The sequence below is a fragment of the Amborella trichopoda genome, chromosome 12 (assembly GCF_054954075.1).
Source record: "Amborella trichopoda isolate Santa Cruz 75 chromosome 12, AtrichopodaSantaCruz75HAP2 v2.0, whole genome shotgun sequence".
Taxonomy (NCBI): Eukaryota; Viridiplantae; Streptophyta; class Magnoliopsida; order Amborellales; family Amborellaceae; genus Amborella; species Amborella trichopoda.
The window spans coordinates 11258433-11277276 of NC_142347.1; the positions used below are offsets into that span (position 1 = coordinate 11258433).

Genomic DNA, 18844 nt, shown 5'->3' on the forward strand with positions numbered 1-18844 from the left:
TTCATGAGTTATAGCCTATATGCATGAGAATCCATGATCATGCATAGTATCCTTTAATTACTTTGCTTCAAACCAATCAAATAATTTAGTCTCAGAGTGTCACTCCATTTTCAGAACTTTTTCATCACGTTTTTACCTATAGGGGTTCATAATCTTTCCATACAAGACTGTTTTGGTGGTTCGAGGGACCACCATGTGTAATTTGGCCATAACTCTCTTGTTCTTTAACCGATTCGATTCAAACCTATTGCATTTTGTTTTGGATGATAATGCCAGTGTGTTGAGATCTTAATAAATTATTTTAAGGTGTGTAATTTCTTCCCATTTGCATTAGAGACTCTTGTGAAATTGAATCATTTTTGTACAATCCGAAGGGACAAAATTAAGTCCTTATAGGGCCCGATTGCGTGGCCCTGTCACAAGGGGTTTGAAACATGACTTATTTTAATTTGGCATTCTAATTCCTTGTTTAGTTGATTTTATTATTTAGAATTTTCTTTAGATTAGTTGCATGATGTATTTAAGCTTTGGGCCATAGTTTATGTAATTTGTGCTATGAAAGTGTAATTCATAAGCTAGTCTTGCTTATATGTAATTGCCCCATAAGGGGTTGGTATTTGAGTTTATTTACAATGGTTATACAAAGCTAGAAATGGCTGTAATTGTTATGTTAAAGGATTGTAACCTATTCACTTAGCTTGGTTTTTAGCAAGTGGCTTGTTGAAGGTGTCCATTTTGGCTTGTTTTTCAGCTTGAAAATTTGCTCTAGTCTTTGTATCCACTATCAGAGGCATCAACGGTAGCACAGAAAAGTATCAGATTGAAGTCTGAATGCTCTGGAGGATTCTTAAGATGTTTTGTTAGGGAACAAACCCACTATACCATGCACCTCAGTAGAGCCTCCTAAAGAGCTACTTGGCGAATGATGAATAGAGAAAGATATAGAAGAGGAGACGGTGGGATAAGAGAAGACCTCTTGATTCTTGGCCAGATTTTCGATGTAGACCCCCTCATATGAGAAATTTATTCCAATCGAAGCACTGAGCTCTAAAGCAATGAGAGATCTAGATGAAATGAAGTTAAACAATGGAGAGACAAGAAAAAGGAGGAGAAAACCTCTCAATACTCAGTCAGATATCCGATGTAGACCCTCTCATAGGAGGAATTTATTACGATCGAAGTACTGAGCTCAAAAGCAAAGAGAGATCCAGATGAAAAGAAGATGAACAAAGGAGAGACGAGAAAAGGGAGAAGATCTCTCAATGCTTGGCTAGATTTTTGACGTAGACCCCCTCATAGGAGGAATTTATTACAACTGAAGCACTGAGATCTAAAGCAAAGAGAGATCGAGATGAAGATGGACCGGAAGGGGAGAAGGCTAAAGGAAAGAAGGGGGAGAAATAAGAGGGAAAAAAGAGAGAGAGAGAGAAACATGGGAGAGAGAGAGGGAGATGGAGAGAGGGGAAGAGAGAAAGATAGAGAAAGAAAGAAAGTAAGAGGGAAAGGTAATGGGAGAGAGGGGAAAGAGGGAGAGAGAAAGGGGTGAAAGAGAGAGTAAGCCGGAAAGGAAATGGGAGAGAGGGGAAAGAGAGAGAGAAAGAGGGGTGAGAGAGAGAGTAAGAGGAAGAGATAATGAGAGAGAGTAAGAGGAAGAGGAAGAGGAAGAGGAAGAGGAAGAGGAAGAGATAATGAGAGAAAGAGAGAGAGAGTGGGAGATAACGAGAAGAAGAGGGAGAGGGAAAGAAAGAGTGAGACGTGAGAGGGACAGAAAAGAGAGGGGAGTGAGACATGAGAGAGGGAGAGATAGAGGAAATAGAGATGAAGAGGGGGAGGGAGACGAGAGAGAATGGGGTGGTAAGTGGGTTGCTGCCCCATGCAAGTGAGAGAGAAAAGAGGGGGAGAAGAGGGAGACAGAGAGATCGAGCCGACGAGAGAGAGGAGGAGAGAGAGGGAGAGGGAGGGAGAGAGAGAAAGGGCGGGATTGGGCTGGTGGCCAGAGAGAGGGAGAGAAAGGGGAGAGAGAAGAGAGAGGGAGAGGGAGAGAAAGGGGAGAGAGAAGAGAGAGGGGGAATCGGGTCGAGTTGGCATCTTAGAGAGAGAGGGAGAGGGAGAGAAAGGGGAGAGAGAAAGAGGGGATCGGGCTGAGTCGGCAGCTAGAGTGAGGGAAAGGAGAGAGAGACGAGAGAAAAAGAGAGGAGAGAGAAGAGAGAGGGAAAGAGCAGGAGAAGTTGAGAGAGGGAGAGAGGGAAAGAGAGAAAGAGGGAGATAGGGGAAGAGAGAGAAGGGAGAAGAAAGATAGAAAGAGAGAAGAAAGAGAAGAGAGGATAGAGAAAAGAAAAGAGAGATAAAATGATCGGGTACCTAGTGGTGAGCCGGTGGCTTGAACCCGAATGCTCGGTGCGGTCACGATATGCTTAGATGCTACTTGAGAGTAGCTAAGGTCTTGGTGGCGAGGGTTAGGACAAGGGGGTTAGGTGAGTATGGGTTTAGATGGGCTAAGGTGTATGGGAGTTTAGACCAAGGGGTGTATGGGTTGAGACGAGTCTATGGTCTATAATGGGTTAAGTGAGGAGTATGGTTTATGATGAGATTGGTAGTCTATGGAGTATAATAAGGTTGGGTAGGGGCCTCTAGGGTTTAGGGTGCTTAGTGATCTATGAAGTATGGTAGGGTCGGGTAGGGACTATGATCTAGGGTTTAGGGTTGGTGGTCCAAAAGGGTAACTCTCAAATGTAAAATATTTTCTCTCCTCCCTCTTGAAGTGAAGAATGAAAGCACAACACAAGGAAACTCAAGCTATTGCACCTTGTTTTGAACTTATCTTCCACTTAGGGTTACAAATGAATAAAAGAGCTTTTAAAGTGTCATCACCAAACAAGGGTCTATGCACAAAACCATGTCTAATTGCTAAAAAATACAATAAAATGAATTAAGAAGTGATTTTCGTTTTTGTGTGAAAATGATTGTTTTGCCCATCCTAACTCTTATGAAAATGACAAGGCCATCCCTCAGAAGGGGCCTTATGCCTTCCCTATAATTCGGGGCTATTTTTGGAGCTTTCGGATGACATTCCGAGCAAACTAACACCGTAGAAGTGTCGCCCTTCTCGAGACGATCGATTTGATATGCTTTTTGAGGCTTGAATCAGACTTTTGATGATGAACCCAAAATCCGACCAAACCCATAATCTTGAAATTTTCATTCTTCGATCTTGCTCGTTTTGCTGTTTTTTTTGTCAGTTTCTTTATCACAAATCGAAGGGTGAACCATTGTGATTGTTTTGCAACGAAAACCCCTCGATTTGGAGTCCATTTGATCATTTTTATAATATTGAAGGTCGGTGGAAAATGGGATTCCGGCGACAGAAAAATGTGCCTTCTTGCGAATTCAAATCATGTGCCTTCCTGACCTCAATCTCGTGCAAATCATACCTCAATTGAAGCCTTTCGAGTCACAGACGTAAAGGACCTGCTCGTGGGCCTATCGGATGTTAGGGCTTCAAGAAATGGCCATGGGAGTGAAAGGATCTCATGTTTAAAAATTCTGCATTTTTGAGCAACTTCTCTTTAGGATTTTTCCCCATTCGAGAGCCCCCACTGCGCGTGCCATATATCGAAACTTGATGAGATTGGGCTTGATCGAGTTCAAGATGAAGAAGCTATGCCACTTGCAAGAAATCCCCTTTTTGAAAAACACAGTTTTCACAAATGGAAACTGGTTCACCAAAGCCTCATGTGAATAATGTAAGGCCCACCCATTTTAGGATAGTGAGCCCTTGGGGGGTCCGAATGAGCCGAAATTTGGTATTTTAGGGTTTTTGGGCCTTTTGAGTCCGTTTGAGGTGGTTTGAAGACCGTCTAAGACTTTGACAATCTAGCCCCAGTTATGAGGCATTTCAGGCATGTTAGAGAGTCGCATTGCAAACGAAATTTCATTTTGATTAGCTTTATGTTTGTCTGATTGAGACGAAACTTGGTTGGCGTCTTTGGGTCATGATATACTATCCTCACATACTTTTTGGGATCAATCTGGTACCTTTTCGAATTCTTCCAAAATTAGGCCTATTTGGTCCGGGCTTTGTAGTCCTTAGGCATTTTTTGGTACTCATGGGTTTAGGTTGCAATTGGCTCCTCCTTTATTCGCATCGGGGATGCAAGGGCATCAAAAACACCCTACAACAAGGCTTTGTTTTTAACATCCCTCTATGTGGGTTTGAGACGTTTCATGAACTATCCAATGCCACAAAGTGCTGGTTTCTATCTCTAAACCCGAGGTTGTTCTCTGTGTCACTGGTTTGCAGGCAGCAGAAAACAGGGAGCTTGTTTGAGGAACTTGCTCCTGGGGGACACTCGCGAATGCGGGGATGAGAAAATCCCCGATCCAGATAAATGGGTTGAAGAACCTAGATGCCATGTGAAAATGATGCAGAAAAGTAAAAGATAAACTAGCCTAACAAGAACGATCCGACGAAAGGGTAGTAAGTCCCCAATGGAGCCACCAAGCTGGTTAGGTGCCTCGTTCTCGCCCTCCTAATCTAGGTGATCTTGTGGCACGTGCCTCGGGTTTCAATAAGAACCCGAGACTTGAGACCGCTCTCTCAGGAACCTTATCTAGGAGCAAGGGAAGGTATACCAACCAATTATAGAGGAATTTAAGGTGGTTTCAAGACTAACTCGGGCTGGCTTGCATGGGCGCCCTCTTAGAGCACGAAGAAAGGCCCCCAGTTCTACAACTGGTTCGGAATCGCCCCCCATGGCCTATACTCTCATATTTCTACAATCACATTCACATGGTTAATTTTACAAGACAAGTGGTCAAGGGACTCCACTTTATCCTTGGGGTAAATACGCATGAGCGTGCACATTCAAAGGGGAAAGAGATGAGACGAGAGTTGGAGGAAAGAGGAATAAGGGAGCAAAGAGAAGAAAAGAAGGAGACATTTGACTCGACGACTAGCTTAGCACAATGGCTAAATTGATATGATGATTGACCTGACGTGATAGCAAGATGGGCATGGTAACGCAGAATGGAACACGACAATACTACTCGATGACAGAACACCAACAACAACCAGCCTGACACAACAACGAGTTTGACGGGGCAAAAAAACAGGCACGGTAACTTAGAACGACACGATGACAATACTGATCGACAATGAAACGACCGTGGCAGTGCTAAACTTAACTGTCTTTTGGTCAAAATGGGAGAGAAAGAAGAGAAAGAAAGAAGAGAGAGGAAGAGAAAGAATGAGAGAAGAAAAGAAATCGTAGAAGAGGGGAGGAGAGATAAAGAAGAGAAAGAAGAAGAAGAGGGAGGGAAGTAGAAAAGAAAGAGAAAAGGGAGAGGTGGAAAGAAGAAGAAAGAGAAGAGATAAAAGAGAAGGTGATGAGAGAAGATGCGAGAGAAGGGAGAGAATAGAGAAGAAGAGAGAGAAGAGAGAGAAGATGAGAGAGTAGAGAGAGAATAGGGAAGATGAGAGAGAACAGAGAGAATAAGGAAGTTGAGAGAAGAGAGAGAATAAGGATGATGAGAGAGAATAGGGAAGGGAGGAGAGGGAAGAGAGGAGAGAAACGAACCATGGATGAAGATGGGGACAAAAAGAAGCATGGACGGCGATGGGGTTTCGCCGTCCATGACAGAGGGGAAGAAAAAGAGATAGGACGTGGATGGTGATAGGGTTTTGTCGTCATGACAAAGGGGAAGAAAAAAAGATAGAACGTGGGTGGTGATGGGGTTCCGTCATCCATGATAGAAGAAAGAGGAGAGAGAAGGAACATGGATGGTAATGGGGTTCTGCCGTCTATGACAGAGGAGGGTTCCTTCATTGCTGTCCCATATGTTAGCAAGGTATTCATTATGGTTTTAATGTGTTGTTCCTTCACTTTCAAACATAGTTATTGGGATCTTCCAAGGAGGGGTTTGCTTCTACTCCGGAAACTCGATCCCGTACTCCGATACAAGGGACCTCGATTCTGGGCGATTCTGCGATATTTGGGTTCTCGAATAAGGGAAGTAGGGGATCCAATTCCTCTTAAATGGCATACAGATCCCTATGCCAAAAAACACGGCTCCATGATCAATCGGAACCACGACTCCACCAACTCGGAACCGAGTATCATGTCCTTTGGAAGCGAGTTTCAGTTGCACATATTTTGTTCTAATTGCAATGGAGTGTTGATCTCCAATTCTTTAATACCCAAAAAACTTTCTAAATGCCATGATGTATATTGTGTAGTACACAAACTATACACACCTTGTCATTTTGACTCGTGTCTGATTTCAAAGAAAGGCAACAAGAGTGGGCAAGGAGAGAGAAGGAAGAAGTTGGAAGAAGATACAAAAGTTAGTTGTGTTGCAGCTCTTTCGAGGACTGAGGACGTGATCAACAAATTTCACTAAATTTGTAGTTAAAAAGGGGTTCCTTTACTAAAAGTATGAGATTGCCTCTACAAAATGCTTCCTTTGTTGAAAAGGGGTTCCTTCACTAAAAGTACGAGATTTCCTCTAAAAAATGCTTCCTCTCTATTCCCGCTTTTTGTCGTTTCGCTAGTTTCAGTAAAATTACACAAGGGGAGTTTTGAGAGTTTATTCTTGTCATTGTGTGGGAGAGGGAGATGGAAATATTCACCACTTGACAAGAGAGAGAGAGAGAGAGAGAGAGAGAGAGAGAGAGAGAGAGAGAGAGATCGCCGAGGCAATGGACACATCACCGAGGTAAAAGATGCACATAAAGCTCCTTTCATGCCCGGGAACTTGGGTAGGCTATATTGGATTTTAAGTATCACTACTCGCTTGAAATCATAGTCCAATGACGAGAAAAAATCATACAGAATTTCAATGACATGGTTCTTGTTTACTTTGGTACTTGGGTTTGTGAATTTGGGTAAAGATAAACCTATTGTTGGTTAGGATTCGCTTCCCAAATTACAATAGAGGGGAAAGTGAACTTCGTGTATCTCGAACCTACGCATAGCAGAATCTCACTTGTTAAAAAACATGCTTCGTAGTGGACAAGGAACATGCTCCATTGCAGATATGGAACATTCTCCCTGGTATCCAGGGTTCTCGGTCCCTTTGCTTGATCATGTACAAGGGATCCTGGATATCTTGTTACTTCCGTTCTGGGTAATTGTGCTTTCAACTCCCTTTGATGCTGTCCTATTATGTGATGTGGTATTCCCAAGTGTTTTAAGTGTTATCTTTGAGTTAAGAGAGTTGTTGAGGTCTTTTGATTGCTGTCAAAGAACTCCCAAGTCGGGTATATTGTCTTAGTAGCCATCTAGAGTGTAGGAAGTGCCCTTTCTAAAATCTAGTAGAATTCCATCTTTGGGTTAGGTGAGTTCTCAATGCGTGGAAAATCAAGGCAATGAGAACTAGGTTGTAGCTGAGTCTGTTGCCATAGCCAATGCCATGGGCATGGTCAAGTTAGGGGTGGTTTGCAGCAGTCCATCAAACAAAGGCTTGATCAACATTATGACTCCCTCCAGTGGATCAGGGAGCAGTTGCCGCATATTGCGCATGCTATAGGTGTTATGATGGCGCTTCCTCGTAAGCATATCTGAAAGACAACTGAAGATGTCTTTTGTGTGTGTGGTTCCAAGGGGAGCCAAACACTAGATGAGGAAGAAGATAAGAGTGTATGTGGCTGATTCTTATGAGGATCCTAGGCAGTATTGCAAAGATGAGTGAATCGAGGTTAAATTGAAAGGAGCGCTATTGAGGTGGGGAGTAAGGAGATGCAGACAGCAGAGGAGATTCACCCTCTTGGGGCAATTTAAGGAGCTTCCTCCTATATGAGATCCACAACACTGTATAGATCTCACTTGTGGAGTTTGCCTCCCACACATAGCTCATTACTGGATGAGTCCAACAGAGCATAGAGAGTTTGTAGTGTTGGACCCTTTTCCAAAAATGTCCCATTTTGTTTTTTGTCAAGAGCTCTTTGATGTGCCTCATGTTGCAGATTTTTTTCATAGAGGCGGCTGCAGATGCACGTTTACCCTGCCGCTCATGTTTTGTAGGAGACTATGTCATGGTACATTTGAGGCGTGAGAGGTTCCCAATTGGTTTACATCAAGTTAATGTAGTGACGGTTTGGGCCATACCAGATTCTCAAGAAGCTGAAGGTGCCACTTTCCTTTTTTTTTTTTTCTTTTGTTTCCCTTTTCCTGATCGGTGTTGACATGATTTCATTTGTAAATTCTTGGTAGTTGAGAGTGATTATATCTGAATCTTTATGTATTTGTCTAGCTGGAACTATTTGTGTTGAGCAATTAGTTTGCCTCTACGCCGCACTATTAATAGCAAATATTGTCACACTTGTTGGATGGATTTTGCAAGCTGTGGTTTTTTCAGTTGGGTGGATGTGTTCTCTTAGCATCTGATATTTTCTCTTTTATTTTATTTTTAAATTGTATAACTCTTGAATTTTACAGGAGTGCCATCAAAGATTTGTCTGTTGCATTGAGTATTGAGTCATCTGATTTAGAAAGTCTGTACTTACGTGCCTCTAGTTACCATGCGGTTGGAGATTATGTGGAAGCGGTGTGTACATCATAGCTATGTTTTATTGTCCTAGACTTTCTAGCTTCTTGGCATTTGTAATTTGACCCCTACTTTCTTACATTTTTGTGGAACAGGTGAAAGATTATGACACAGTTATTGATCTGAAAGCAGATTCTATGGACAAATTTGTGCTCCAATGCTTGGCCTTCTATCAGGTTAATGAGCTGAAATGGAAAATTAATGCATCTATTTTCCAGAAAAGAACTATGTTGTTTTTGCTCTCAGCCCAAAAAAAAAGTTTATTTTTTCAAGTAGATTTGTGGTCATTTGTATCACTTACTTATGAGTGGTTTGATCTTAATGCAAGCTTTCATTTTTTTGTGCATGTTTTGGATGTTATAATTGAAAGGTGGACATGCGGAACAACAAGCACAGTATATGAAGTCAAAAGTTTTTCGTTTTATTTCTTTATTATTACCGAATTGTCCACTTACATGGGCCACATTCAATGCAAAAGGTATAAAGTAAAACCTACTGCAATCTAGGGATCCACTCTTACTGCCTTTAAACATAAACTTTATTCATAAAGAAAGAATCAATTGCAAAATTAAATATGAATCGATTACTAGGAAGCCACTTACTGGAACAAAAGAATGCCTAGGATCACCTCCATAGGACTTAGTACACTTTTTGCAATCTAGAGATCCACTCTTACTGCCTTTAAACATAAAATTTATTCATAAAGAAAGAATCAATTACAAAATTAAATATGAATCGATTACTAGGAAGCCACTTACTGGAACAAGAGAATGCCTAGGATCACCCCATAGGACTTAGTACACCCACTTTGATCACTAAACCAATAACACACCGATCTTATGGTCCCTTTTGAATCCTCTTCAAGATGGGAAGCTTAGGGTAGAGAGCATAACTGAGAGAGAACACTGAACACAATTAGGGTTTCTTTTTCAACCGTTTTCACTGTGGGACATGCCACCCTAGGGCTAACACTAAGCCTGGTGGGGCACCTCTCCTGAGCTATGGCTGGGCTAAGTGTGCCTCCTAGTAGGCCTCCTAAGGATGCGTGCCACCCTAGGATCCTTCTAGGTTGTGCGCTTGGCCCCTGGAGAGAGAAGGAGAATGGGGAGAGATTCTGATTTCAAGTTCTGAGAACAGGGGGTAGCCCCTTAGTTATAATGTTATCTGGGGTCTAGGGCAAGCCATCCTAGATTAGGATTCAATTTTGGACCAATGAATCTGTGGTGATCTCTTGGGTGAAGAGAGGTTCAATTTGAGCCGTCCATTCCCTAAATCAGCCATCATGAAGGGATGGAGTTTAAAACCTTTACCCTTAGCTTCCTTGACCCACATCCTCTTCGAATCCTCATGGGATTAGTTTTTAACCCCATATTTTCTAGGAACCTCATGTTTCTAGTAGTGTTATCCTGATCCTTTTATAAATCATGTTAAGATAAAACCTTATCCTTTATATTTTATTTTACAAAAAATAAAATTATCACAAAATCCGGAGTCCCTATCTCTCGAAAACTTCTCTACCATAACCACCAAATTACCCTCGGAGAGAAAAAGAGAGAGATGGGGTGTGTGGGCCTTGTGGGCGCCACAATTTTTCTATTTCACTAAATAAATTTTTAGAAAGACATATTTTTGCAGAAAATAATTATGTAAAAACAATTACTTTGAATTTTAAAATTCCTAGGCAAAAATAAAATACAAAATTTTGTTTAATTTTTTTTTTATTGCTCTATAATTTTTCTAAACCATAAAAATGCACATTTAGAAGAGGACTGGGTCCAATGGGTCAGAAACATGCAAATCACTATGGCACTTCACTTATTTTAAAAGCTTGTGACATGCAGACTGTCTTCTCAAACCAATCCAATGGGATTCATGACCCACAGTCAATCGCACTAGCTTATGATTAGCCCATCGAAGTTAGCCAACAAATAGGAGGGACACAAATCTAATGTGTGGATTATAGGTTCCCCCCTAAGAACAAGTTATATCTGGAAGGATGGACGCACAATATTGTAACAACGTAGAGGGTCCTCTCTTTAACACATGCCTACGAATCCGCTTGGGTCGCTTTCCAAAATGCAGCTATCATGTGTACGTGTCATGTGGTGGTTGTTGAGGATTTGGCCCTTGCCCTTGCATGCCTTCATCCGCATATAGGAGACCACTCGCGTCCTAGCTCAAAACGTACTTGGTCATCTCTCTGACCTGAACAAGGGATGACCCTACAATAAAACCCTCCACGATGTGTGTCATATGCCTAGGGGTAAGGGTTTTGGACTCTTTCCATGCTAATACTGCTCATCATGGATGGGTCAACATGCATTACAAAGCATGCCTCTCTAGTGTTACATGGATCACATTCCCATTGGAGTATATATCGACTTCATGTGGTTTTTAAAGCTGTCAAGGGTCAAGGCCTTTGAAGGACACAAACACCACCATATATCAAAATACATTTTAATCCTTTGAATGATGGTTTTATGGATGGTCATGTTAGGAAGGCATTTGCTTTCTGGTTTTCTACCTTCTGTCATGGGTATCATATAATAGTTCATTATCTACATACTGATTTTTCTGCTTTAAAAATTCGTGGAGTATTTGCAATATGCCCCCCTAGCGTGTATGATATCCAGATTGCGGCGTCAAAAATGTTCATTACGTCAAAATCCAAGCCCTCCTCGAGAGGATGCCCCATACGATATGACCTCTTGGTTTTGCATGAATAACCAAACCTACATAGAATCAAGGGGGAATTTTCCCAATTTGATTGCTTTTAGGCAACTTCTGCTCCTTGTTTTATGTTTGACTACCTCTCATACCACATTTCTGTGTCATGTGCCTTTATGTATGGCTTGGCATCTAGCTGCCACACTATTGTTTATTTGTCTCTTTGTCAATTGGCGTGTTCTGAACGTGAGTCTCCTTGATGTAGTCTTTTTTTTCTTAATAAAATCTAAAATGTTTATCAAAGAAAAACCAGTGATATACCTTCTTTAGGATAAATCATATAGCATTTTACTTTTTACTGGTATAAAAGAATGTATCTGACCCAGGTAGTGTAGGTGTTGCGAAATGAATAGATAGTACATGAGTTTTTCATCAAGGATTTTGTTTATACTTCATTTGATTAACTGATACTACCCACTAAATATTTATAATTGTGTAGGTTGCGATTTTAGTAGGTTTCACTGTTATTTAGTTACTCAAACCCATCACTTAAAAAATGCCTGAGAACGATAGCATTTAGCACGTTCAAAGGAAATAATAGCATCTTTATAATGATAGAGAAAAATACTGAAGTAGGAAATAGGTATTATGGGACATGGTTTTTAATTTGGAACTAGTAAACTTGTGAGCAGAGGCTTTTAGATTCACTGATGCAGGGAGAAGGGGAAAGAACAAAAAAGAAATAAAAAAATAAGGGTGGCAGGACATACCCGCTCTCCGTTTCTCTAGGGGAGTCCACCCTGGAAAAGATCTTTTCATAAGGCTCAAAACAAATTCTTCTTCTCAGCTATTTTCTTTCTCCAACACTTAACATATGTATATGACAAAAATCCCTAAACCTAACTCGCTCCTTAAACGATCTTAATCAATACTAAATCTTATCACTTTATCCTTCAAAAGTTACACCTCCAATTCTATCCTTCAGTTCTCTACAAAAAAGAAGCAAATATCCTAGAAACTAGAAACCCAAATAACTGTAAACCTATACTTTAATACCCTAAAAACCAATAAAATAAAAAAATAAAAAACACTAATTGCATCATTTCCCTTAGTTTGGGAGAAGCTTGACCTTGAGCTTGTTTTGTTTGTGGAATCCTTCAAAGGCCATTTCAATGATTGGTAATGGAGTTCCTCCTTTGCATAGGATTTGTTGGCTGATCCAAAACTTTATCTTTTAAAACTAGTTTTGAAGGATTAGAAATATTTTAAGAAATTTAAACAATACTCTCGAAGTGCCTTTTTTGAAGGAGTATTTAGTCTTGGGATCTTTTTTTTGGTCCCTATTCAAATATGGTATTTCACTGAAAACTTGGGAATTGTTTTTGGCTTTGAAAAGATCAAACTGGTGTGCAAAAGAGAAGGTCCCTAAAGCGACTGAAGTTTCTGAATTTTTTGTTTCGTGCAAAAAACTTCTGGTCCGACAGTTTTTAAAGTTGGCCAACATGGGTTTTCTACTATAAATTTTAATGTTCTCTGTGATTTTTTATGACTGGGTGGCTTCCAATTGACTTAGCATTTTAACAAGTCATGCCTCCAGTGTCATCATTTTTTGTTTATTTTTTGTTTATGTACTTACATTGGACTTGCATCCTATTCTGTGTTTCTGTTACCTGCTTTTTTAATTTGTAACAAAATCAATGTCCATTTGTTGAATCCCGCTTCTGTGATATGAGTTTTTAACATGTGTTGTTATTACAGAAAGAAATTGCTCTGTACACTGCATCAAGGGTGACTTTGGAGTTCACAGTGTTCAATATAGATGATGATGTGCACCCGCTTTTCAAGGTGATGCATGTGGATGCCCAAATTTCTTTGGTTGAATGATTTTTTGAGAAGTTGTTGCTGATATTTTAGACTCAAATAATTCATATGGATCCTTTTTCTTTTGCTCCCCTGCCTTTTCTTAAGAGTAGGATGATGCCACATTTCACTTTTTTATGGAGTACTCTTGATATGTTCTTTTTTGAGATGTATGTACTGAGAGATGAGTGTATGTTTAATTTATATGTTTTCTTTATACATAAAATCTTCTATATTTTGTTAATTATTAATCTACAGTACTGTAACCATACTAAAAAACAGAAAGAAAAAGAAAGTCATCAAATCATCTATATTTATCTCATTTCTCGCCTTATGGTTACTGTGGTCATTTTCAGCTTGTTTACATTTGTTTATGTTCATTTGCGCCTCGCATGTTCTGTTTTTTAATAAACTGCAAATTAGTTTGGTTATATGGTATCAAAGCGAATATTGGTGAGGGACCTCATATTTGAGTTTCCATTCTCATATTGTCGTGTACCCTATACACAGTAACGAAAGTTATGGCTATTGGTCTTTATGTAGAAGTATTTTGGTTGTAATGTCTGGCCATTCTGGTAAACAGTAAAAAATAATTGAAGATATCTTTCTTTGGCATTTGAATTTGGTTTTTTCCTTGAGTTTTACATGCATATCTTGTTGCATATGTCTGAAACTATACTCATCAAGTGGATCATTGTCTATGTGGCCACTAAGATTTCTCCATCTTCCATTATGCTGAATATTCCATGGCCATGCCAATGTTGCCTCCTTTTGTTCAATTGGCCATTCTAGTTCTATTAAGCCTCTCCAATAATCAAATATTGAGCTTTGAGTTTATTAGAAGTGATTGGTTTAGCTTCTCTAATTGTGATAAAGATGGAGTGACTTCATTGAAAGGACTTTACCTGGCAATGCCATTCTTACTGCCCTTGCTGCTGGACTGGAACTTCCCTCCCTATCCAACTTTCATACTTTTACTTCATAATTTCTATCGAGATGAAAAAGGGACCTTCAACTTGGTGATATATCTGGGGTCTATGTCCAGGAACAACATACTTTATGCTTAGCTAACTAACATCAACTTAAATTGGCTCATTGAAGCAGGAAGCTACTGGACCCTATCTCCACTCAACCCATCATAGTCTCTTTCTGAGTCCATGTCTTTCACATCTCGAAATTTAAACAAGTTATATGATATTAAAATGCAATTATCTTTCAATAATATGGAAAATTCCTGTTCATAAATTTTCCTTCTTAAGAGCCGAATATAAGTAGGCACTTCCTTCCTCCTAAGGGCATCGGCGGATACTTCATATTTTGATGTTTCTTATCTGCCAATTTTCTACCAATGGTAACTCATCTCACTTAGTGCCCGCACTTTTGTCCTTTTCAGTATCTGGTCTTCATCCTTTCCTTTTCTTTTACTTTAGAATCCTTCTCACTCGTTTGACACCTGCGAACCTATCTCTCCAAGAAATGCCTGTTTTCACTCTTGGCCTCGAAGTCCTTATCTAGGTCTCTTCCTCCATCACATTACTCCTTTACATCTTTTGAGACTTACCACGTAGTTCCCATTTGCTCTTGCTCTATGCATAACCCACTTCTTCTATACCAGACCAAAGCTTGAGTGCATTGCTACATTCATTTTCTGCAGTAAGCATAAATTCCACCATTACGTTACTAAGGCAGATATATGTATGGGATATGTGCGTAAAAAAGCACGATCAACAAATTTGTCCTTTTAGAAATGATACGTTTTTACCTCATTTATGGAGGGGACGGTGTGATTTTAAGCGGTTTGAAAAAATATTGTTAAGAAGTAGAGTTTTCTAACTTTCTAGACATTGGATTTGCATGTCGTATCGGTGTGTTGAGAGGTGCCAAGAGCCCAAGAGCCTTGTGTATGTGACAGCCCCACGGTTTGGAGCAATGGAAGTGAATGGAAAATCAATTTTTTTTTTGTCTCACACGAAACCTTAATTGCAATTTCTGAATTTCTTCACAACCCCTTTTTTGGATAAAATTGTTGGCATAATGGAATTTCTAAAGATAATTAGACCTCACAAATGTTTAGTCGTTGGGACAGGATAAGTATGTTTGCAGAACAGTAAATTTGTTGTTTGCCAGAGGCAACCTAGCCTGAAGCACCATCACACTTAAAAATAACTATATAAGGTAAAATTTATTTAAAATTACTTATGAAACATACTCAGTTATGTCTAGATGCGCATCACAAAATCCATACCCAAGAAAACAACCACAAAAATAAAATTCAGATTGAATGTCTTCCTTCTCTAAATGTCTTCCTGTTTTGAGAGTAACTCAAGCGTCTTCCTTTTTATCAAGGTACCTATGAATATGACCACTGTAGTTTGCTGTTAAACGTACTAAAGATCTTTCAGCTAACTTTTAGATAAATAACAACTTTCTTTCCAAAAAAACTTTTAGGTAAGTTACAACTTTCTTTCCAAAAAAGTAGATATTCTTATTTTTTGTGGCAACTGAAATGTCCATTATGAACCAAGCAACTGAACTTTAACCCTTATCGAAATCTTGTTGCTACTTCTCTAGGTAGCTAACTTCTTTCTAATATACAATCCAAGAAAAAAAAAAAGAGTATATATATATATATAGAGTAATGATCCTATGAGACCCTCCCACACCCATGTGTGTTGGACTCCAAAGGATCACCATTAAATTTGGTATAGATCTCTAGAAAGTCAAGCCCTTCAACCATGTGATAACTTTTCTAGAGATCTGTGTCAAATTTAATGGTGATCCTTTGGGGTCCTACTCACATGGATGTGGGAGGGTCTCATATGATCATTACTCATGTATATATATATATATATATATATATGTGAAAGTATAGATAAGACCGTTTACCTTTGGTACAAGGTGGTCATATTAATCTTGATCATTGGATGTGAAATTGGGTGGCTGCAATTATTCCATTGCCCAAGCACAAACTTCAAAAGAAATTTTCTCCAACTTTGTCACACATCCAAGCTATCAAATTTCACTTCGGATGGTTGTAAGTAATTGTGACCATCTTGTATCAAAGGTAAATAGTCTCATTGTATACAATCCCTATGTGTGTGTATGTGCGTCTCTCTCTCTCTCTATATATATATATATGGGTATGTTAGAGTGCTCACACTATAGAGTAAACCTTACAATAGCTGGGCAGCTATAATGAATAGTAAAATAGGTGGAATCCCAGCTATCTGATCTTCATCATGTGGTTCAGAATGCATATCACTATTTTAATTTTAATTTTTTCTATAAATCTGATTAAGATGAAATTTTGGGTGTATATATCTAACACTATCGTGCACCATATAAAAATATAAAAACATTATTTTCAGCAATTTTAAAAGACCAAATTACCCCCATCATTTTTCAGCCCTATTCGGTCATTTTATATTTTGGAAAATATTTTTTATATATTTTTAATTGTGCGACTTATTTTTTAGTACACACGTATAAAATTTCATTATGATCCGATTTTTAAAAATATTAAAATTCATATAGTTGTATGCATTCTAAACCACTTGATGAAGATTTGACGGTTGGGATTCCACCTATATTACTATTCATTATAGTTGCGCAGCTATTGTTAGCTTTTTCCATATATATATATATATATCTATGGGTTATGTTAGGGTGCTCACACTATGGAGTAATTTATGACACTCTATACCCTTGTTTTGTATATGGAGCATTTTTTTAGCAAGGGTATTTTTTGTCATTAGGTGGGGTGTGACGTCATCCACATGGGGTGTGACATCACCCACATGGAGACGGCACACTCCATGTAGGTGATGTCACACCCCACCTAATGATAAAAAATACCCTTACTAAAAAAATGCTCCATGTACAAAACAAGGGTATAGAAGTGTCAAAAATTTGTTAAGTACAATAATAAATTACTCCTTAGTGTGAACACCCTAACATAATCCTATATATATATATATATATATATATATATATATTTATATATATATATATATATGACAAATACAGTGGTAATGTATTGGTAGAAAGGACTGTTGGTACAAGTGGCGACAGAGGTCATATATACGTTCATAGGATTAGGATATCAGAAGTGAAAGAAGCTTTAAAAAAGATGAAGATAGGAAAAGCTTTAAGACCAAAAGGTATCCCGATAGAAGTTTGGAAGTGTATGGGGAAATTGGCATTGACTAGCTGATGAAGTTGTTCAATAAGGTGTTGAGAACAAAGTAAATTCAAGACGAAAGGAGGAAAGGTATTGTGGTACCTATTTACAAGAACAAAGGTGACATAGAATTGTGCAAACTATCGAGGGAGCAAGCTTATGATTCATATTATGAAGCTCTGGGAGAGAGTCACTGAGCAACGACTAAGGCATGAAACAAGTGTATTCGAAACTATTTGGTTTTATGTCAAGAAGGTCAACAACTGAGGCTATTTGCTTACCTAGGCAACTGATTGAGAAGTTTGGGGCGAAGGGAAAAGGCCTCCATATGGTCTTTTATTGATCTAGAGAAAGCTTATGATAGAGTACCTCAAGATTGATTTGGCGGGTATTGGAAAAGAAAGACGTCTCTAAACACTACATTGACTTGGTGAGAGATATGTATGATAGAGCATTAACTAGTGTACGAACAAGTAGTTGAGAGACGAGTGAGTTTTTAGTGACAATAGATCTACATCAAGGGTCAGCATTGAGCCCGTACCTGTTTGTCTTAATTTTAGACAATTTAACTAGGCACCTACAGGATGAGGTACCGTGCTGCATGTTGTTCGTAGATGACATAGTTTTGATTGATAAGACTCGAAACAACGTCTTGATTGATGAGATTCGAAACAACGTCAACACAAAGTTACAACTTTGGAGGGATGCTCTAGAATCCAAATGTTTTAAAATTAGTCGGACTAAGACAAAGTATATGGAGCGCAAGTTTAGTAATAATAGGAGCAGAGACGAGGAAGTAGATAAGATTGACCGAGATTGCACTTTCGATATCTTGGGTCGATAATCCAGAAAAATGAAAAGATCAAGGAAGATGTCGCACATAGAATTAGAGCTAGGTGGGTGAAGTGGAGATGTGCAACTGAAAGTTTATGTTATCGCCGCATACCATGGAGGCTAAAGGGAAAGTTCTATAGGACAGTGGTGGTACCAGCTTTGCTCTATGGGGTAGAATGTTGGGCGGACAAAAACAATATACCCATAGAATGAGTGTAGCGGAGACGAGGATGTTGAGATGGATGAGTGGCAAGACAAGATGGGATAGAATTTAAAATGAATCTATTCAAGAGAACTTAGGTGTGGCACCAATAGGCGATAAAATGAGAGAGAGTAGACTTAGGTGGGCTGGCCATGTTTGGTGCCAACCAAGTACAACACTTGTTAGGAGGTTTGAGTTAGTTATAGTGGAAGGACCGAAAAGGGCAAGGGGTGGTGCCTACATTGTCGGCATTTGAAGATTAACTTTCACTCGTAACCAATGTTTAAAAAATCGAATCGGTAACCCGAATCGGTCTTAGCCATACCCATGTCGGATCGGTGGATCGGATTGGAGAATCGACCGAATCGGAATATTTTGTTTCTATTTTTTTTTTCAAAAAATCACTACAAATATCTAAAAATTGTGTTCTTTTAGTACGCAGATGACACTTTAGTCTTCCTAGATGCCATTTTTGAGAAAATTGATAACCTTAGGTTGTTTATGATTTGCTTTGAGTATGCCACGAGCTTCAAAGTAAACATGGAAAAGTCCAAAAT

At 39.2% G+C, this 18844-nt stretch overlaps 1 protein-coding gene across 14 annotated transcripts in view; it reads left to right on the forward strand.

Annotated features, from left to right (window-relative positions):
• The window catches only part of SRFR1 (Tetratricopeptide repeat (TPR)-like superfamily protein), a 108081-nt gene that overhangs the window by 42366 nt on the left and 46871 nt on the right, over window positions 1-18844 (forward strand). For all 14 annotated transcript variants that reach the window (XR_016045732.1, XR_016045734.1, XR_016045733.1 and 11 more), the window contains 3 exons: window positions 8436-8544; window positions 8640-8720; window positions 12970-13056. Coding sequence is in view for 10 of the 14 variants with exons in the window: in XM_088853577.1 (XP_088709703.1) it covers window positions 8436-8544; window positions 8640-8720; window positions 12970-13056 (277 nt within the window). In the remaining 4 variants the exon portion in view is untranslated. The remainder of the gene's footprint in view (window positions 1-8435; window positions 8545-8639; window positions 8721-12969; window positions 13057-18844) is intronic.